We start from the raw sequence: 21921 nt of genomic DNA, 5'->3' as shown, positions 1-21921 counted from the left end.
GGAACGTTTATTTACGGAACTTTTGCAAAACCACCCGGTTCCACTGCCCCTGGCGTTTCCCGCTATCAAACAAGGATGCTGAAGAATTGGAAACATACAAGAAGCGGCTCCAGCAGCATTTTCAAATCCACCAGGTAGTCCAAGAGGCTGCTTGTCGTACCTACTTCTTGTCCTGGAACCAGTCCAAAGTGTATGTTCTCTTGATGAAACTCCAATCTCAACCTCCGGATTCTTTGACTTTCTCCCATATTTGTGAGGTTCTCGCTGCTTACTACCGATGATGGTTCCACATGTTAGCTGCCCGTGTCGAATTTTACCAGTGTTGCAAGAAGGCTGGCCAATCCTATCGACAGTGGGTAACGGAACTGCAAGGTCTCAGCCAGAAATGTCACTTCAGCATACGAGTCTCCAAAGAATCCTACGCGGATGAGATGGTCCGCGACCACCTCATCCAGGCTGCCCCTGATGAGGTTTTCTGGTGCGACGCCCTCAGGCCTGACGACCCTACTCTGGACCAGATCATTGATCTAGCATTCAAGTATGAAGTCCTTATAGGGGCCAACAAGTGTTTGGAACCCTGTGCGGAAGTGGTGGCCCTCCACGACCACAACGCCTCGGAGCCCGTCGCATCACTGGCGGATGTCGAAGACATTGCTGCCGTCCGTTCCGGTGACTGGCACCGACCTTCCTGTTCTGCACAGCGTCGACAGGGCAGCTGCCCTGTCCGGGAATTTGTGCCCTCGGATGGCACCACGGGTCTGGCACAGACCGTCGGTGCATGGAGGCCCCCACACCCTCACCACCACCGCCAGCCCCTCCAGCTGCCGACCTGCCCGGGATGCTTTAAGAACCATGCATGGGAAGACTGCCCTGACAGGTGGGCATATTGTGCAGTGTGTATCCGTAATGGAGATGTCAGTTCAGTCTGCCGATCTCGGCAACCCCTCCTCATCCAGCCAATGACCGTCGGAGGTCTATACCCATGAGTATCAACCAGGTGCAGTCTTCGGGATCTTCCAAGCGGATGATCGATGTTCAGGTCAACAGTAGGCCACTGCAGATGCAGGTGAATACCGGAGCAGCGTTCTCACTGATCAACTATTCCTCTTATGTGAAGATTGGGGCACCTCCCCCCCCCCCCCCCCCCCAACGCCCACACCTCAGCACCTCCTTACTTATAATGAACAAGTGAACACCCTCTTGGGTCTGTTCACGGTTTCCGTCATGTATAAATTGGTTCGCCGGGAAGTTACCTTCCTTGTGGTCAACAATGTGGCCATGGCAGATCTCTTCGGGTTGGATGCCTTCCGGGCCTTTGGCTTCGCCATCGACGACACTGCTCATCTGGTGTCTTCCCACGTTCCGTTTCCAGCAGTCGATACCTTATGCACGGAATTCCAGGACCTCTTCTCATCGGGCATCAGCTGTGCTCAAGATTTTCATGCGTCACTCCAGCTGAAACCGTCTGCCTGCTCAAAGTACTTCCGGGCCCGGCAGGTTCCCCATGCCCTCCAGCAGCCTCTTCAACAAGAAATGGACTGTCTCACCATGGAGGGAGTCGTCACTCTGGTCTATTACAGTTCGTGGGCCACACCCTTGGTCGTCCTCAAGAGAAAAGATGGGCATCTTCGAGTTTGTGGTGACTTCAAGGCTACGCTTAACCTTCAGCTACAGGTTGAAGACTATCCCCTCCTGCGCTCCGAGGACCTGTTCTCCAAGCTTGCAGGGGGACAATTTTTTTCAAAGATCGATCTTGCCGAGGTTTACCTCCAAATACCTTCTACTAATTTGGCCGTTGTCAACACACCATTTGGGCTGTTCTGGTTGAACCCCCTCGTGTGTGGCATCGTTACTGCAGTGGCCATCTTTCAGCGTTGCTTGGAACAGCTCTTGCGGGATGTGCCACATTGTATAAACTACCTCAACGACATCGTCATCACTGGCCGTACCGCGGATGAACATCTCAGACATCTGCGACAATTGTCCCTGCACCTGCAGACAGAGGATCTAAAATGCAACCTTGCTAAATGCTCCTTTTTCCAACTGGCTATCTACTACCTGGGTCACATCATTTCCCGTGATGGCATATCACCTACCTCCTCCCACATCGCCACTATAACCGCCCTTCCTCATCCGCGTGACGTCCACCAATTGCGGTCTTTCCTGGGTAAAATTGCTTACTATCGGAAGTTCATTCCCTCCGCCACCCACATTGCTGTGCCCCTCCATCACCTATACCAAAAGAACGTACCTTTTCATTGGTCCCCAATTTGTGAATCGGCTTTCCAAACCTTAAAGCAGAGGTTGCACTCTGTGGTGTGTCTCATGCCATATAACACCACTCTTCCTGTCCTTTTAGCTACAGACGCCTCAGACTATGGTGTTGGGGCTGTCCTTTCGCACTGTCTACCAGATGAATCGGAACGCCCGGTGGCATACATATCTAAATCCCTTACACATGCCCAATCCAAATATTCCCAAATTGAGAAGGAAGCCCTAGCCATTGTGTCTGCCTGTACCAAATTCCTCCCGTACCTTTACGGTACGACTTTTTGCTTCACCACCGACCATAAGCCCCTTGTGGCCTTATTTTCCCCTTCAGCCCAGTTACCCACAAAAACTTCCCACCATCCATTTCCGGCCCACCTCCCACCATGCCAACGCCGATGCCTTGTCTCGGCTCCCCTCCAGCCAGGATTCAGCATTCAATTCGTCGGACCTCCCAATTTTTCAGGTCAATGATGACATACAGGATGCTTTAGCTGCATTCCCAGTCACAGCTGAGAGCGTGGTCGCAGTGACGACCACAGATCCACTTCTACAACTGGTGCGCCACTATGTTCTCCATGGCTGGCTGATGCTTCCTCTGCCTTGCGCCCAGGCTGACCTCCAAGTCTTCTTCTCCATCCGCCATCAAATGGTGGCCGTTAACGGGGTGCTCCTCCACGCGGAAAATGATGCCAATCCACGAGTCATCGTACCAACTTCCCTGCGGTCCCAGATTCTCCACGTCTTACACCAAGGTCACTGGGGTATTGCCCGGACAAAAATCCTCGCACGTCGCCATGTCTTCTGGGTAGGCATGACAGCGGACGTGGAGTGCATGGTCCAGGGTTGTCAGCAGTGTACCCAGGTCCTTCTCACACCGCACCGGTCCTTCCAATCCTGACCGGCCACCTCCCTCCCATCGGAACACATCCATGAGGATTTTGTGGGACCCTTCCTCGGCGTTTACTGGTTACTCGTCACGGATGCCTACTCCCACTTCCCTTTCATTATCCAATGCTCATCTATCACCACAGAGAACACCATCATGACCCTGTGAAAAATATTTTCCATTGAAGGCCTTCCCGTCACCTCGGTATCAGACAACAGCCCGCAATGTCGCAGTTAAGAGTTTGCCAAATTCTGCCACAATAATGGCATCCACCACGTCTTTACCCCCCCTTTCCATCCCCAATCCAATGGAGAGGCAGAGCGCTTTGTTCGCACTTTTAAAACTCAAATGAAGAAGTACGCAGAGGACCGTTCTCCTGAAGAAGCTCTTACATTATTTCCCAGTACCTACAGGGCCACACCGGTGGGTGACATGAGTCCAGCCGAACTGCTCCATGGTCGCCAACCTCGGACCCTACTTCATCTCCTCCTGCTGCAGGTTGGACCTCGTGCCCTGCCCAGCGCTTCCCGATATTCATCTGGCTCCAAGGTGTGGACTCGCGGTTTCGGACCCCGGCCCAGCTGGCTTAACGGGCTCATTATCCGGCCCCGTGGTCGACAACTGTTCGACATATGCCTGGACGGCAGGGTGGCTTCACATCACCGCAACCAACTGCGTCTTCATTTCCTCGAGCAGCCACAGCCCCGAACACCGGCTCCTCTCTCTCTCTCTCTCTCTCTCCCCCATTGCCGGCCCCTTCCTTGGAACCTATGTTGATGCCCTCTCATCAGTTGGTGGATGATCTTCCCAGCGATAACCAGCAGACACCGGCTGCTAGCTCCGCACCGCTGCATACTTCGGACCCAGGGCATTTCCGGGACCTTCCCCTGAACCCATTTCCCGGCTCCCTCTCCAACGCCACTTCGGTTGTACGATGCGGACGTCCCCGTGCCGCTTGCCCAGCCTGACGTCGACTCGCATCCGCCACTACTTCGGCATTCCAGCCACCTCGCACGAAAGGCGGTGCCCTACTCTCCAACGACCGAGTTCCACCGTCTCCTTCACGAGGTCTTAGCCTACAGCACTGGGTTATATTGGTACTCTGTCGCCCACGGTCACCCGTGCCGCACCAGCTTTTCCAAGGGGGGAGAGGTGTTATGCTGGAGCCAAGGCAGCCCCTGAGGACCGGCAACCCATATTACACTACAGTGGACAGCGTTGTCTATGTCCAAGGTGAACCAAAAGCACCAGGGTAAACATCGGCTATTTACATATAAGATAATGGAAACAGACATTCTGAGAACTACTTCTTGAAGGGGAAGCTCGAGCTACGGCATGCTGGAAGTATCACTATGGCAAAACCTAATTGGCTGGAGACAGCTATTTAGGGGGTAGAACCAACCCGAAGTTGAGTTCACTCCAGATGCTGACCTCATGTACTTCGACCGCTGAAGATTCCATCTCCATCTCTGAATTGGACTCTTACTAAGAGTGTGTGTGTGTGTGTGTGTGTGTGTGTGTGTGTGTGTGTGTGTTTTACAATGAACCTTTGTGGAAAATTAGAAGTGAACTTTTGTTTGCCTCAATTAGGAGACTTTTACTGGCATCGTTATTGTTACCTTTTCGTTTTGTTTTTTCAGTCATCAGCCTTGTGAACTTACCTCACTAAAAGTTGCGAATTGTCAGTCACAATAGTTTTCACAGAGGTTTGAACTTTAGTTTATGTCACAATTGACAGTGGGACACTGTACTTCCAAACTTTGAGAGTTTGTTGTTAAGTTTTGTAAATAAATGTGCGCTTAAATGAACTTTGCTTTCACATGTTTCTGGATTTGATTTTTTTTTTTTTTTTAATTGCAATTTATGTGAGCCCACCATTCACATATATGTGAATGTTATTCAATAAACATTTATTTGGTTTAAATTATAATCCTCTGTTTTCATTAACATCATTAATCCTATCGGATTTATCCAGTCATCTCACATTTTATATATTATCGGCTAACAGTTTGAGATGGACAAGGGTAAGGTTGGCTTGGCTGAAGGAACTACTCTGGCAATTACATGATGTGGTTTAGAGGAAACACATAAAACCAAACCAGGACATCTGGAGAGAGATTTAAGCATTTACTGTTGAATATTAGTCCATTCTCTTATGTATCACAGAAATTTGCTTCATTTATAAAGAAAATCATCACATACATGAAACTATAACCCAACAGAACACAGACAACAATATTAGGAAAAGGACAGATTGCTACTCACCATAAAGACAACATACCGAGTTGCAGACACACACAACAAAAAGACTGTTACATATTTAGCTTTCGGTCAAAGCTGTCTTCAGAAAAGAAAACACACACGCACGCGCACGTGCAGGCGCACACGCACACGCACAAGCAAGCACAGTAGAACACTTGCAGCACACATAACCACCATGTCTGGCAGCTTGGACAAGAATGCAAGTGAAACGTTGAGTGGTAATCTGGAGTGGGGCAGGGAAGCGGGTAGGATAGAAGGATACAGATGGGGAGAGAGAAGAGCACTGTCTGGCAGAGCAAGCAGGGACTAAATGGAGGCATGAGAAGACTGTCAAGCACAGTGATTAGGAGACTAGTTCAATGAATATAGGAAAAATTTTCGTCGTAATTTCTATAGATGAGTGCACATAAACACAATTTTACATAAATACAATGTAAGTAGCAATCAATCTTCTTGGACAATCTCTGGTTTACCTATCTTCTTTTTGATGTTTGTACCAGACAAGTACTTTGCTTGTGCTTATTCTGAATTTTCTGCTTGGCTCCAATATCTAAGTTTATGATTACATTCCACACTAGCCTAATTTTGACATCACACCTCACACATTACGGAATTAAGTTGCTGTAAAAAGGCTATATCATTTTACAAAACTGCATTACAGAATTTCTCTAATCTTGTACTAAAAATAAATCATATATGAAGTGCTTAGTGATATCCAAAACTGCTCACCATAAAGTGCATATTATCAAATAACAAACAGAAATGACTTACTGTCATCAGACATGTAGCTAAAAACATACGCATGCTCCAAGATAAAGCTCCATTTCTACCTGTACTGATTTATATCCAAAATCCTATTGGCTATACAGCAGTCCTTGATGAAGTCAGTGGAGAAAACTGCTTCATTTTGTAACAACAGCAAATTTTCAGGAGATGATAGGATAATGCCATATGGTCCTCTTAAAGAAGCTACACAGCCACCACCATGCTGGCGACAAAGAATACACAACAATTAATAATAAAAGAAAAATTTATTCACGATTTGTTCATATGCATAAATACATGATTTGTCTCTGCACTTTCTTTTAATACAAACTGTTAAAAAAAAAAAAAAAAAAAAAAAAAAAAAAAAAAAAAAAAAAAAACATGCACATTGGTGTCCACAAGGGAAGCGGGTGAGGGAGGAGTAAGCAACCCCATCCCCTTCCATGGAGTACAAGATTTTTTTCTGCATTGCAAAATTCTCATACACTTCTAGAAGTGCTTTCTCGTGTTTCCATTAAACCTTTCATTTAGTCAGCTGTAGTACTATGTGGCTGACCACAGTAAGTCAGTATTATGTCTTTAGCAAACTCCTGTATAATGGCAATTTTAAAGTCTTGCTCCTTCCCTCACCTTAGATACATCTCGGAAGACACCCATTTATATGCAGTGAATTAAATAAACACAGAAAGAGAAATATAACCTAACCAAGCACATCTACTGTAAGAAATTAAATATAAAAATAAGATTACTATTGTTTCTACCTTTCCTCACAATGCTCATCATGATCCACTTGCAAGTAACCTGTTTACAAACAAATGTCTGATCTAGGCTAACACACAAAATACCTCGCCAAGAGTAACTGTGAAAACCTGACTATTCCATGTGTCCCTAGACTGCTTCATATTTATTATTAATTTGCTGAAGTGTTCATCCCATACTGTAAGATCAGAGTCTCTAATAATTCATATAAGTTCTCTGACTAATAACTGATATATATTTTCAAATAGCAAAGTCACAACTACCATGACCATACTATAACTGAAACTACAATTTTCCGACACACTGTTCTTGAAGTACACTTTAGCGATCAGCTATTACTGAACTCCTCAGATCCTTCATACGACACCCATGCTACTAGTTACTGTCTGTACAAAACCAATGACCTTCTGTTATGAAATCATGACAGAGTCAGTTTACTAACAGCCTAAATTTCACACTGTATTCAGTAGTTTACTATGTTCGCCAAAATACCACACAGTTCACTGGTTAGTACTTATTTGATATCGTCAAGTGATTTCTGTGTAATACACTTGCGTTATTATAATACAGCAAGAAAGGCAAGTTTAACTTAATCAACATAAATTCTCAGAAATGTCATCCAAATTGGACATCATTACACATGTCCAATTCATACTGTCTGCAATCACATTGTTCCTCACCATAACACATTTTTTAGACTATTAATAAATCTCAATACTTTAGCCTGCACACTACACATCTTCTAACTCTACAATAGAAGAACATACTCTCCTCTAATTAGCACATCCCAGTTAAGAGCAAAGACAGTTGTTTCTGTTTCTCACATAACTCCGTAAATCCCCTACCTGACGGATCACAAGACATACAAAATTTATGTCTATAGCCAAAATATATTCTCAAAAATGTTACCTGAAATTCAGTCTTTCAACAGTATTTATACTTGTCTTAAGGACAAGAGCAGAGGTGTAAGTACTGCCTGTTTTTATGTTATAGCTTCCACTCAGTCTATGTGATCCACTCCACTAATGTACAATCTTATCCACATGCTCTGACACTTTTAATCACTCATAAATTCAAGATTCAGTCTCCAAATACACTTCTCACTCACTTGGTACGCATTTTAATAGCATATGTCCTGTATACTGTTACCTGCAGAGTAAATTTTAAGTTACAAGTAATTTTTTGCAACTCGGAAACTATTAAAACTATCAATTTGAAATCGAAATGGTAAAACAATATTGCTATATAACATCGTTATATAAAAGTTCATCAAACTTGGTTAATTGTAGTAAAATCATAGGTTGGTATGTAATTTAGTATCTGTCACATGCATAGTGTGGGTACAGACCACATGGGATCCCCTCATACAGCATCTATACCCACTGGTCATACATCTTTACTCTACCACCAGATCACTTGTTTGACAATCTCAAACTATAACCGAAAAATGTCAGGATCAATATTATCTCTGTTTGACTAACAAAAGCAAGAGCATGGCATTAATGAATAAAACTTACAGTACTGATACTATTCAGTGGAAATCAGTTAGAATAATTAATGACTTGAAAACAAATGATTTCACAGAGAGTTTACAAAAGATGACCTGGGACAAAATATATAATGAACCAAATGCTAACATAAAATTTAGTCTACATTATGTGATCAAAAGTATCCAGACAACTCCAAAAACATAAAAACATACTTTTTCATATTAGGTGCAGTGTCCTGCCACCGAATGCCAGGTACTCCATATCAGTGACCTCAGTACTCATTAGCATAGTTAGAGAGCAGAATGGGGCACTCCACGGAACTAACGGACGTCAAAAGTGGTCAGGTGATTGGGTGTCACTCGTGTCATGCGTCTGTTAGCGAGATTTCCACACTCCTAAACATCCCTATGTTCACTGTTCCTGATGTGATAGTGAAGTGGAAACGTCAAGGGACACACACAGCACAAAGGCGTAAGGCCAACCTCACCTGTTGACTGCCAGAGACCACCGACATTTGAAGAGGGTTGTAATGTGTAGTAGGCAGAAATCTATTCAGACCATCACACAGGAATTCCAAACTGCATCAGGATCCACCACAAGTACTGTGAAAGTTAGGCGGGAGGTGAGAAAACTTGGATTTCATGATCAAGCAGCTGCTCATAAGCCACACATCACACCAGTAAACACCAAACAATGCCTCGTTTGGTGTAAGGAGTGTAAACATTGTGTGGAGTGAAGATACACAATGTGGCGATCCGCTGGCAGGGTGTGGGTATGGTGAATGCCCGATGAATGTCACCTGACAGCATGTGTAGTGCCATCAGTAAAATTCGGAGGCGGTGGTGTTTTTCATGGAGGGGGCTTGCACCCTTTGTTGTTTTGCATGGCATTATCACAGCACAGGCTTACATTGATATTTTAAGCACCTTCTTGCTTCCCACTGTTGAAGAGCAATTCGGGGATGGTGATTGCATCTTTCAACATGATTGAGCACCTGTTCATAATCACGGCCTGTAGCGGGGTGGTTATATGACAATAACACACCTGTAATGGACTGGTCTGCACAGAGTCCTGACCTGAATCCTATAGAACACCTTCAAGATGTTTTGGAACACCGACTTCATGCCAAGCCTCACCGTCCGACATTGATACCTCTCCTCAATGCAGCACTCCATGACGAATGGGCTGCCATTCCCCAAGAAATCTTCCAGCACCTGATTGAATGTATGCTTGCAAGAGTGGAAGCTAACATCAAGGCTAAGGGTGGACCAACACCAGACTGAAATCCAGCATTACTGATGGTGGGTGCCACGAACTTATAACATTTTCAGCCAGGTGTCCGGATACTTTTGATCACATAGTGTATTTGATGATAAAGTGATATTATTATTTGAAAATAGCTTTCAGTATAAGCTAATCAGAAAGGACATTAGACAGACATGTAAAAACCATGTACCTTGTGAAAGAGAAAGGACAATGACAATGACAATGTATCAGTTGATAAGTAAAGATCCTGCAGTAGTTGCACATTACAAAAACTACTCCAAATTACTAGGAAAAGTTATTAAAAATCAAGAAATCTGCACAGTATGTCAGAGATCAGTAATTCTGACAACAAAATTAAGGCTACATGGAATGTAGTGAAACAAGAGACAGGACAACCAGCTACAGATCAAGTTATCACTACTGAATTGAACGTAAGGGCTATAAATGATGCGTCACAGGTAGAAAACATATTTAATATTCATTTCTTAAGTATAGTAGCAAATATAGGGACAAATAGTTCAAGAGAAAAATCACAGCAATATGTTGAATAGGCAGCTCATAAAATTCAATCATATCAATGTATCACTAAGTCCTCCTCCTGAAATTAAGAAAATTATACATTCTCTCAAAAATACAAGCTCATCTGGATTTGATGTATTAACAGTAGAGTACTAAAGATTTGTCAGCATATGTTTTAGAGAATAGCTTACAGGAGATGATATGGGATGTAATTTATATTAACCAAATGTTAACATAAAATTTGATTTATTCCAAGATAAATTCATATCATTATTTGAAAACAGCTTTCAACATAAGCTAATCAGAAAGGACACTAAACAGCAGTGTAAAAAACTGTGGATTACTAGAGGGATTAAAGTATCCTGTGAAAAGAGACGAGAAATGTATTTTTTGGCAAGAATTAGTAGGGATCCTGCAATAATTTCACACTACACAAACGACTCAAAATTACTAAGAAAGTTTGTTACAAAATCTAGAAACATGCACATCAGAAATCAGTACTTCCGACAACAGACTTAAGGCTATACGGAATGTAGTGAAATGAAAGACAGGACAACCAGCCACAGAACAAGACAACATCATTATTGAACTGAAAGGAAGGGTTACAAACGATGAGTCACAGGCAGCAAATGCATTTAATAATCATTTCTTAAATATAGTAGAAAGCATAGGGACAAACAGTTCAAGTGCAAAATCACAGCAGTATGTTGCAAACTAACTTTCACAAAATGCAATGCTATGAATGTATCACCAATTTCTCTGTCTGAAATTAAAGAAATTATACATTCTCTCAAAAATAAATGCTTATCTGGTTTTGATGGTGCTTGCAATAGAGTACTAAAAATTTGTTCCCATGTAATAAGCACAGTATTATCTGAAATATGTAATGCATCACTAATTCAAGGCATTTTTCCATTGATACTGAAATATGCCATTGTTAAACCCCCCTTTAAGAAAGGTGATAAGAGAGGTGTCAATAACTACTGACCTGTTTCAATGCTCACATCATTTTCCAAAATTTTTGAGAAGGTGGCATATTCTCAAATAGAACAACAGTATCCTTAGCAATTGACAGTTTGGGTTTCAGAAGGACCGTTCTACTGAGAATGCCATTTACACATCCACTCACAACATTTTAGAAGCATTAAATAATAAAATAGCACTGTTCGGTATTTTCTGCAACCTCTCTAAGGCATATGACTGTGTGAATCACAGTATTCATCAAGATAAATTGGTGTTTTGTGGGATTGATGGTACAGCCAAAATCTAACCAAGAGAATGCAAACAGTTGTACTTAGTAATTCAAGCAATCTAGTCCAGGGACATAATTCTAACTGGGGAGAAATCACGTATGGGGTTCTCCAAGGTTCAGTCTTGGGTCCACTACTGGTCCCCATATATGTAAATGATCCCCCATCCAGTAAAAAATAAGCAGAATTGGTTCTTTTTGCAGATGACACTAGTATTGTAATCAATCCACGCATACTGCAGAAACAGAAGAAACAGTAAACAAAGTTCTTAAAAGTATCAATGACTGATTTTCTGCAAATGGTCTCATGCTCAATTTTAAAAAGACACAACATATTCAGTTCTGCACATCTAGAGGTACTACAGCAATTATCAGTGTAACACATGATGAGGAAATAATAAACAGTTTGGAAACTTCAAAATTCAATGCCAACTTGGAATAAGTCTTTTTGACATGGGCATCATGGAGTTCATATATATATATATATATATATATATATATATATATATATATATATATATATGCTGGCCACCGTAAATGCAACACCCTGAAGGAAGCATCCGAATCACGTGAAATTTACACCATGGGTTTGCAGCGATGAGATATGCAACTGATTAGAATTTCAGTGCAGACGCACATCACGCGCGCCTGTGGCGCCACCTCATAGCGCCATTTAAGGCTTGGCGATTTAGACGAGTGTACGTTCGGCACGTGTGTTTACCTTGTGGTTGTTTCACAAGATGATCAGTTATGCCTCATAGACAACAGCGAACATCGTTTGATCAAGTATCCGAGTTCGACAGAGGAAGGATAGTGGCTTACCGAGATTGTGGATTATAATACAGAGAAATCGCTAGTCGTGTTGGACGAAACCAAACAACTGTAATGCGGATATGTGACCGTTGGATGCAGGAGGGTACGACGGACCGACGTGGTCGATCGCATTCACCTCGGTGCACCACTGCACGTGCTGATAGGCAAATTGTGCGCATAGCAGCGACGGATCGCTCAGTGACATCCCAAACCATAGCACAGCACATTGCGTCTGTAACGCATCATCCAGTGTCTGCGCGTACCATTCGACGCCGTTTACAGCAGAGTGGTCTGTCCGCAAGACGTCCATTGCTTCGTCTACCATTGACGCAGAACCACAGATGTCTCTGTCACCAATGGTGTGATGACAGACGGATGTGGACGGCAGAATGGAATGACGTTGTCTTTACTGACGAGGCATGCTTCTGTCTGCAGCACCACGATGGTCGGATTCGAGTGTGGAGACACCGTGGAGAGAGGATGCTGGACAGCTGCATTATGCACCGCCACACTGGTCTTGCACCGGGTATTATGGTATGGGGCGGTATTGGATATTACTCTCGCACGCCTCTAGTACGCATTGCCGGTACTTTAAATAGCCGGCGCTACATATCCGAGGTGCTGGAGCCAGTTGTCCTTCCTTACATTCAGGGCTCGGCCACATCCATATTTCAACAGGATAATGCGCGACCACACGTGGCACGCATTGTCCAAAGGTTCTTCGTCAATAACCAGATTGAATTGCTTCCCTGGCCGGCTCGCTCTCCGGATCTTTCGCCGATAGAAAAACATGTGGTCCATGGTTGCTCAACGAGTGACCCAGATTACATCCCCAGCTGCCACACCGGATGATCTTTGGCAACGTGTGGAAGCTGCTTGGGCTGCTGTACCCCAGGAACACATCCAACGTCTCTTTGACTCAATGCCGAGACGTGTGTCAGCGGTGATCTCCAACAATGGCGGCTACTCTGGTTACTGATTCTGGCAGGAACCACATGTCACAGACGTCTGTAAATGTAATCATTTGATACTTGGTCAACATGTTATCTACAAAATAAATTTTGTTGTGCTACCTCTTGTCTTTCTTGGTGTTGCATTTACGGTGGCCAGCAGTGTGTCTGTCTCTCTCTCTCTCTCTCTCTCTCTCTCTCTCTCTCTCTCTATATATATATATATATATATATAGGGAAACATTCCACGTGGGAAAAATATATCTAAAAACAAAGATGATGTGACTTACCGAACGAAAGCGCTGGTAGGTCGATAGACACACAAACAAACACAAACACACACACAAAATTCAAGCTTTAGCAACAAACTGTTGCCTCATCAGGAAAGAGGGGAAGGAGAGGGAAAGACAAAAGGATGTGGGTTTTAAGGGAGAGGGTAAGGAGTCTTTCCAATCCCGGGAGCGGAAAGACTTACCTAGACTTGTGTCTTACCTAAGGTAAGTCTTTCCGCTCCCGGGATTGGAATGACTCCTTACCCTCTCCCTTAAAACCCACATCCTTTCGTCTTTCCCTCTCCTTCCCCTCTTTCCTGATGAGGCAACAGTTTGTTGTGAAAGCTTGAATTTTGTGTGTGTGTTTGTGTTTGTTTGTGTGTCTATCGACCTACCAGCGCTTTCGTTCGGTAAGTCACATCATCTATAGGTTAACTGCAGGTAACACTACCAATCTTGCATCAACGTTCACTTGTATATTTTCTTTTGTTGTATACGTTAATGAAATATAATGATACATACTTAATATGAAATGTTCTTGTTGTTTTTTTATGTGATGTTTGATATTACACAGTTGGTGAGTACCACTGAACTCATAGTGCTTTTCCATAAATTTAATAAACACAACAGATATACATAAAAGGGACTTTAGTCATCAATAATATATTCTACTTCACTATTTAGAATAGTCTGTCAACGCTGGGGTAACTTTTTGATTCTGAAGTTGTAGAAATTGCGTGGGTTTCATGCGAAGAACTTGTCGAGGCATGTTCAGAGAACATTTTCATCCAAAAAGAAAGTTCCTTAATTGTTTGCTAGAGAGTGGAAAATTGTCTCTGCAAGACATCTCAGTTGTCAACAATAAATGTCAGCAGTGATGGTTACACCTCGGGGAAGCAATTCGTAGTAAACCACACTGTCACTGTTCCACCAGACACATAACATTATCTTTTGTGGCTCCATGCAGATCCTTGTATGGAGAGTTGCTGCTTTGTTTGGGGTCAACCATTCCTTTTCTTCCTTATGTTAGTGTAAAGAAATCATTTCTCGTCACCAGTAATGATAAAGGAATAGGAATGGTCAGTGTTGTTCACGAGCCAACTGATGATGAGCAAGCAGAGATGCACATATGGCCACCCACTGATTTTTGTGATTTTGGTTAGAGCATGCCGTACCCAGACACCAGATATTTGAACCTTCGTCATTGCATGCAAATGTTGCACAATGGTGGAGCGATCACAGTTCATCACATTTGCCAGTTCTCAAGTGCTCCGATGTGGATCACTGTGAATTAATGTGTTTAAATGATCTTCATCAAACACTGAAGGTCTTCCTGAACATAAACAAGTCACTTATGTGATAAAAATCCTCTTCAAAATGAGAAAACTTTTTTCTTGCCATGCTACATCCAATGGCACCATCCTCATACATGGGCAAATGTTTCCGGCTGCCTCTGCTGCTGTCGCCCATGTACTGAACTCAAACTAAAGAATATATTGAAAATGTTCCAAATTCTCCATTTGGCACACTATTTTCTAGTGTCCACAGCTCCACGCACTATATCCAAATGACAATATGTAAATTCTAATAGCAACAGTAAACTACAAATAAATAAATAAATAAACCCATAGCAACCAGAATACCAAAATGTAATACAAAAATGCTACGAGCTTAAGCACCAACCCAATAATTGGTGGATACTGTGGTGTTCAAGTTACCTACATATGTCAACTGAAGACAAGTCTTATAATTTCATCCAAATGGGAAAATGTGATGAAACATTGCCATTGTAATTTTTTTAGTTTAAAATACCATGTAAATCATGCTGTGACTCCTTTAGTGAAATTACTCAGATTCAAAAACTGTAATTACATCATCAGTCTTGACAAAAAGTAAACATTTTGCCGACTGTCAAGAATTTATAAAATCGAACGCAATGATGACCATGAGGGTAGGTCAGTCAACGAATCTCAGTTCAGTCGTAGTACAGAATGAGTTTAGTTTATCTACTGCAATGAGTTTTTAGGAACAAATGAAGACTTTTTTTCTATAAAAAAAGAAATTGGTTTGTCACAAGATTATTTATTAAGCAAAATCCTCAAAATCACATAATAATAGGAAATAAATACATAAATAAAAATCATGTCAGGAGTTAGAGCTTGCACAATAGGACAGACTTGTCAGTACAATGGTTACACAGGTGTTAAAATAAAAGCAAAGCGTTTTTTTGACTAACGTTAACTGAACTAATACTGTTGTATCTTGAACACTATGAAAAGACGCAGTTACAAGAAATCCTTAGGTTATTAGACAATGAAGTGACAGCATAGCAGTTATTAGGTCACAGAGTGACAGCATACAGAGCGGGTACAAACTAGTAACAGTAACTGAACTGTTAACATGTACAGACTGTGAGCTGAAGCATTTGCGCACAAAGGGCCACTGGTTGTCAGCTGAAGGTTACTGAGATGCCACCACTCTCAGTGGCCTGTGGCAGGGGCACGGAGCAGCCAAACAGCACGCTACTCAAACTGCATAATGCGCGTTGCATTTGTGGTGGCGAAGGTCTAACATATGGGTAACTACATCCCTCCATCCTTGAGGGGGAAAGTGACCAGATACCTGTTCCTCTGCAACATGCCGATGAGTGAAACATCAATTGTGTCAAAAGCAGTTGTCCTGGCTGTACACAGTTCTGGGGCTACATGGTCCCTTGAGCAGGAGTGGAAGGAGGCAGTGGAAAGAAAACAGCCTTGTTCCTTCCTCCCCCTAAATGAAATGCTGTTGGATGGCCCCAGCAGCCTGGAGACAGGGCCTGGGTGATGTCCGAGTCAACACTAGGTGCCATAAGCTGGGAAGCCATAGTATCTTGTGGGAGGGTAGGTGGTATTGGCAGGAAATGACAGTCGCCAGTGTCAGTGCAGGAGCCACCTGCATCAGTGTGGGAGGCACCCGCATCAATGTGGCAGGAATCAGCAATGGGACAGGAGTGTCTGAATCAATGTGTGAGCTACCAGCTTTCGTGCAGGAGGCGCCCGCATAGAGTAAGAGGCATCTGTAGTCGGGAATGATGCACCCAAGTCAATGCAGGAGATGCCTGGAGACGACTACGTTGGTGCAGGGCATACCTGCTTCAGGGTAAAGGCACCCACATCAGTGCAGGAGGTATCTGCATCTAGGTGGGAGGCGTCCGAAACAGTGCCGAATGTGTTCAAAGGATGAACTGCATCATCGCAGTGTGGGTTGTACACCAGCAGGAATGTTGGCAGGCACAGACTGGGTGGTATGCTACTGCAGTGCCAATGGATGCTATTGTAGGAGCAAAAATTGTAACAGATCAGCCCAAAAACATTGTACAAGGGAGGCCTTCAACAGACAAATGTACGACAGCACCATAATAATCACTTCTAATGCAGTAGATGGGCAACAAACAACGTAAGGAAATTTGGAAGACCTCAAATAATCACCAACCAAAAGGGCCTAACAAAGGTTCAGAAAATGTGATAAGGGTTCTGTTCCAAGGTAGCATAGGTGTCAGCCAAAGGAGAAAAAATAGGGCATTGTGCTGAAAGTAGATTGCGGCAACCAAGAACTGTGATTTGCTGTGTAGTGCACCTTAGAAGAAGGCATTTGATGGGAACCAACTATAGGGGGCCCAGCTATGCAAACGTCTGAGAACAAAGGAACAAAACAGCTGCTCCGGTGTTCACATGCAGCTCTCTCATATTGTACGAAGCAAGATGGGCCAGATGGAAGAGCTACACCATGTCCTTGTTCCTGTTCCCATTGTGGCAAGATTTCCTGGTTGGGACTGCGGTGGCTACCTCTTTGCCCAGCTGGTTTACTGCTATGTGCTAATGAATTCATTAACGGTGACGCACCCCCCCCCCCCCCCCCCCGACTTCAACTGGAGAAAGTGGAAAACAGGAAGAATCGACATCCCTGAGCATGGAGCTGGCAGACTGCAGTAAAAGAAAAAAGTTGACTTGAGCGGCAATAAAATGTGTGAGTAAGTGATGAATGACTGAAGCCAGTTCTGAAAAGAAGGCCAATGGACGAAGAGAGGGAGGGTGGGTCCTGAAAAGGAGGCAAACAAACAAACAATGAACAGAGGTAGGCCATTCCGGAAAAGGAGGCCAACTAACAGAACAACGCAGGGAGAGAAATTGTTCCTGAAGAGACCAATGAACAGAACACCAAAGAAGGTAGCTGTTCCTAAAAAGGAGACCATGACAAAAAGAAAGCATACCAGTGTCTGAGCCCATTACCTGAAATGCGATGAAGTGCTGGCCATTGGTCAGAAGCTTGGCAAATCCAAAATCTGCCACAGTGGAGGTGGAGCTCTTAGTGATTAGGTCTGGGGTGGCAGCATACAGAACGAGTATAGACTAGTGATGGTTACAGACTAGTTGACGCACATACAGGCTGCAGCTGGAGATGATGTGAGTCAATATAAAGTGCAACTGCCTGCCAGGGGCTGCTGGCTCTTGGTTGCAGGTGATTGAGGTTCTGGACCATGATCAACAGCCTCTGGTGGGGGTGCAGAGCAGCCCAGCTATGCACTACCTGAAATGCGTGATTGCACCACGCTAGTGGCAGCTAAAGCATACTAACATATGGGTTATTACTAATAATGTAAATAACTGCTAATCTCAGGAATGAGAATATGTGCAGGGGTGCCAGAATTTGAATTCTGAACCCATGAACACAGTTTTGAATGAAGTATATGTACTGACAACTACAGATGAAATTTTTCTGGGCTATGTATATTCTATGTGAATGAACAGAGTTGCCTCATCATAGATGCTTTGTTATAGTAAACAAAAATAAATATAGTAAACATGCTTTCATATTTCGGTGTCATGACTATAGAGATTATATTTAAAGTGAGGACAGCATCACTTAGTTTTCAAACAAGATCATGAATGTCATACTTCTAAGAAATCATTTTACTGAGCTTCACTTCTAAATCTGTGTTGGACAATGTATGAAATGTGTCTTGTTGAGTTAACTGACAATCTTTTCTATGTAAGCTGATGCTTGTCCACAGAGATTAGGACAAGTTTACATTTTATGACATGTACAGATTTATGCTTCTTTAAATTCTGAGCTAATTGACATCTTTTGTATCAGACAAATAGTGCATCTAGGGCTGAAGACATTACAACACACAAAGAATGGGACCAAGTACAAAAAATTGGCAAGAGCCAATGATCGCTGAGTCATTAATATGTAACACAAGAAATTATACTTTTAACAATATTCTGAAAAGCAAAGTTGCCACTCACCATATAGCGGAGATGCTGAGTTGCAGATAGACTGTCACAAATACAGCTTTCGGCAAGTAAGGCCTTTGTCAAAATTAGATATCAAACACACACATACAAACTCACACAAACATGACTGCAGTCTCAGGCAACTGAGGCCACACTGCAAGCAGCAGCACCAGTGCACAATGGGAATGACGACTGGGTGGAGGTAAGGAGCAGGCTAGGGTGGGGAAGGGGCATTGCATGGTAGGGGTGGGGGACAGTGACGTGCTGTTAGGGAACGCGCAGGGACGAGGTGGAAATAGGGTAGGGCAGCTACGTGCAGTCGGGAGGTTAGGGAGGGGAGCGGAGAGGTGGAGAGAAAGGGGGCAGGGGGGGGGGGGGATAGCAGAAATGGAGAGAAGTAAAAAAGACTCAATGTGATGGAGGAATGAGGTCCGAGTAGTAGTGCTGGAATGGGAACAGAGAAGGGGCTGGATGGCAGAGGACAATGACTAACGAAGGTTGAGGCCAGGAGGGTTATGGGAACATAGGATATATAGCACGGAAAGTTCCCACCAATGCAATTCAGAAAAGCTGGTGTTGGTGGGAAGGATCCATATGGCACAGGCTGTGAAGCAGTCATTGAAATGAAGGATGTCACGTTTGGCAGCGCACTCAGCAACAGGGTGGTCCACTTGCGTCTATGTGAGTCTGTATGTGTGTTGCCTTATGTTGACAACGGCCTTACTGGCTGAATGCTACATTAGTGACATTCTTTTTGTTGTGCCTATCTGTGGCTCAGCATCTCCACTATATGATGAGTGGCAACTTTCCTTTTCACAATATCGTTACTTTCCACCCTGGATTTTCCATTGTTTGAAATTATACTCATATCACTTTTCCATTAGGCACACCCAAAATTATTTCAAAGCCCATGGAAGATTCTCCTCCAAACTTATGAATTGCTATATTCCTGACAATAAGTGCTATGTCCGTCTGCCAAGCTAAGTAGCAATCATACATATTTCATTTATAGACATTTTAGATAGCGATGGCCTTGCCAAGTGGTGACACCAGTTCCCGTCAGATCATCAAAGTTAAGCGATCTGGGGCTTCATTAGTACCTGAATGGGTGACCGTACGGGTCTGCCGAGTGCTGTTTGAAAGCATGGTGTACTCAGCCCTTTTGAGGCCAACTGGGGAGCTGCTTGAACTGAGAAGTAGTGGCACCAGTTAGAAAAACTGACAATGGCCAGAAGAACAGTGTACTGACCACATTCAGTGACACATATTGGGTGGGGATGACACAGTCGTCCATAGGTACTGTTGGGTCTTCTGAGGCCTGTTCAGAAGGAGTTTAGTTTTTAATTTTAGATATTTTGGATACCACATTAAATATTACGGAACAAGAAATCCAGTTAATTACTTCTGAAAGTGCCAAAGAGAAACTGCAGCTCTCTGAAACTAGACTGGATGTCCTAAGAAATATAGTTTCATTCCAGACAGGTTATTATATTTCAACTTAGAATATGCCTGGGAATTTTTTATGCTACAGACAGAGGTTTGCAGTAACATGTGGCAGTTCTGAAGATCAATTCAGCTGACTTTTGTAGATGGATACAACACACGTATTTGTCCAATAGCAGCAAAAAGTATTACACTCTGTATCAAACTATAGTTAAGAGTGGAAGTAATTCATTTTCATTTTTGGTTTAAAATATCATGAGGCATCTATGGGACCAATGTGTCCCATAAGTAAGAAAGCAAGGAAACAGTGGGTTTCTCCTAAAAATAGAAGCACCAGAGAGGATGTACGATAGACAGCAGAAAAATAAAATCAACAAGAAGTTTTATAGGTTAAAAATTAACACTGCTGAAATAACAGAAAATCTGTTTCTGTTTGCAATAGATTACTATGAAATAGTAAAAATAATAAAACTTTCAAAAGCTAAGAGCACCAACGGTATTTCTAATGTAATTAAAAAATTATACACTGAAGTACCAAAGAAACTGGTATAGGCATGCGTCTTCAAACACAGAGATACATAAACAGGCAGAATACAGCGCTGCGGTCGGCAACGCCTATATAAGACAACAAGTGTCGGCACAGTTGTTAGATCGCTTACAGCTGCTACAATGGCCGATTATCAAGATTTAGTGAGTTTCAGCATGGTGTTACAGTTTGCGCACAAATGTTGGGACACAGCATCTCTGAGGTAGCGATGAAGTGGGGATTTTCATGAAACACCATTTCACAAGTGTACCGTGAATATCATGAATCTGGTAAAACATCAAATCTCCAACGTCACTGTGGCCAGAAAAAGATCCTGCAAGAATGGGACCAATGATGACTGAAGAGAACTGTTCAATGTAACAGAAGTGCAACCCTTCCACAAAGTGCTGCAGGTTTCAATGCTGGGCCACCAACAAGTGTCAGCCTGTGAACCACCTAATGAAACATCATCGATATCGGCTTTTGGAATCAAAGACCCATTCGTGTACCCTTGATTACTGCACGACACAAAGGTTTGCTCCTCACCTGGGCCCGTCAACACCGACATTGGACTGTTGATGATTGGGAACATGTTGCCTGGTCAGACGAGTCTCGTTTCAACTTGTATCGAGCGGATGGACGTGTACACGTATGGAGACAACCTCATGAATCCATGGACTCTGCATGTCAGCAGGGGACTGTTCAAGCTGGAGGAGGATCTGTAATGGTGTGGGGTGTGTACAGTTGAAATGATATGGGACCCCTGATACTTCTAAATGACTCTGTGAGGTGACACATGCGTAAGCATCCTTTCTGATCACCTGCATCCATTCATGTCCATTGTACATTCCGATTGACTTGGGCAATTCCAGCAGGACAATGCGACACCCCAAAGTCCAAAATTGCTACAAAGTGGCTTCAGGAAGACTCCTCTGAGTCTGAACAATTCTGCTGACCACCAAACTCCCCAGACATGAACATTATTGAGCTTATCTGGGGTGCCTTATGACATGCTGTTCAGAAGAGATCTCCATCCCTCATACTCTCATAGATTTGTGGACAGCCCTGCATGATTAATGGTGTCAGTTGCCACCAGTACTAGTTCAGACATAAGTCAAGTGTATGCCATGTCATGTTGTAGCACTTCTGCATGCTCACGGGGACTCTATACGAT

The 21921-nt window shown here is 43.3% G+C and overlaps 1 protein-coding gene across 5 annotated transcripts in view; it reads right to left on the bottom strand.

The window, feature by feature from the left end:
• The window catches only part of LOC126192472 (telomeric repeat-binding factor 2-interacting protein 1-like), a 204528-nt gene that overhangs the window by 175426 nt on the left and 7181 nt on the right, over window positions 1-21921 (bottom strand). For 4 of the 5 annotated variants that reach the window (XM_049932606.1, XM_049932605.1, XM_049932608.1 and 1 more), the window contains exon 2: window positions 6250-6407. The exons of the other annotated variant lie outside the window; for it this stretch is intronic. In XM_049932606.1, coding sequence (XP_049788563.1) covers window positions 6250-6407 — 158 coding nt within the window. The remainder of the gene's footprint in view (window positions 1-6249; window positions 6408-21921) is intronic. 5 annotated transcript variants of the gene reach the window in all.

The sequence above is a fragment of the Schistocerca nitens genome, chromosome 1 (genome assembly GCF_023898315.1).
Source record: "Schistocerca nitens isolate TAMUIC-IGC-003100 chromosome 1, iqSchNite1.1, whole genome shotgun sequence".
In the NCBI taxonomy this organism is placed as follows: Eukaryota; Metazoa; Arthropoda; class Insecta; order Orthoptera; family Acrididae; genus Schistocerca; species Schistocerca nitens.
Note: the sequence above shows the minus strand (reverse complement) of the source record. Positions and strands in the feature narration are given on the sequence as shown.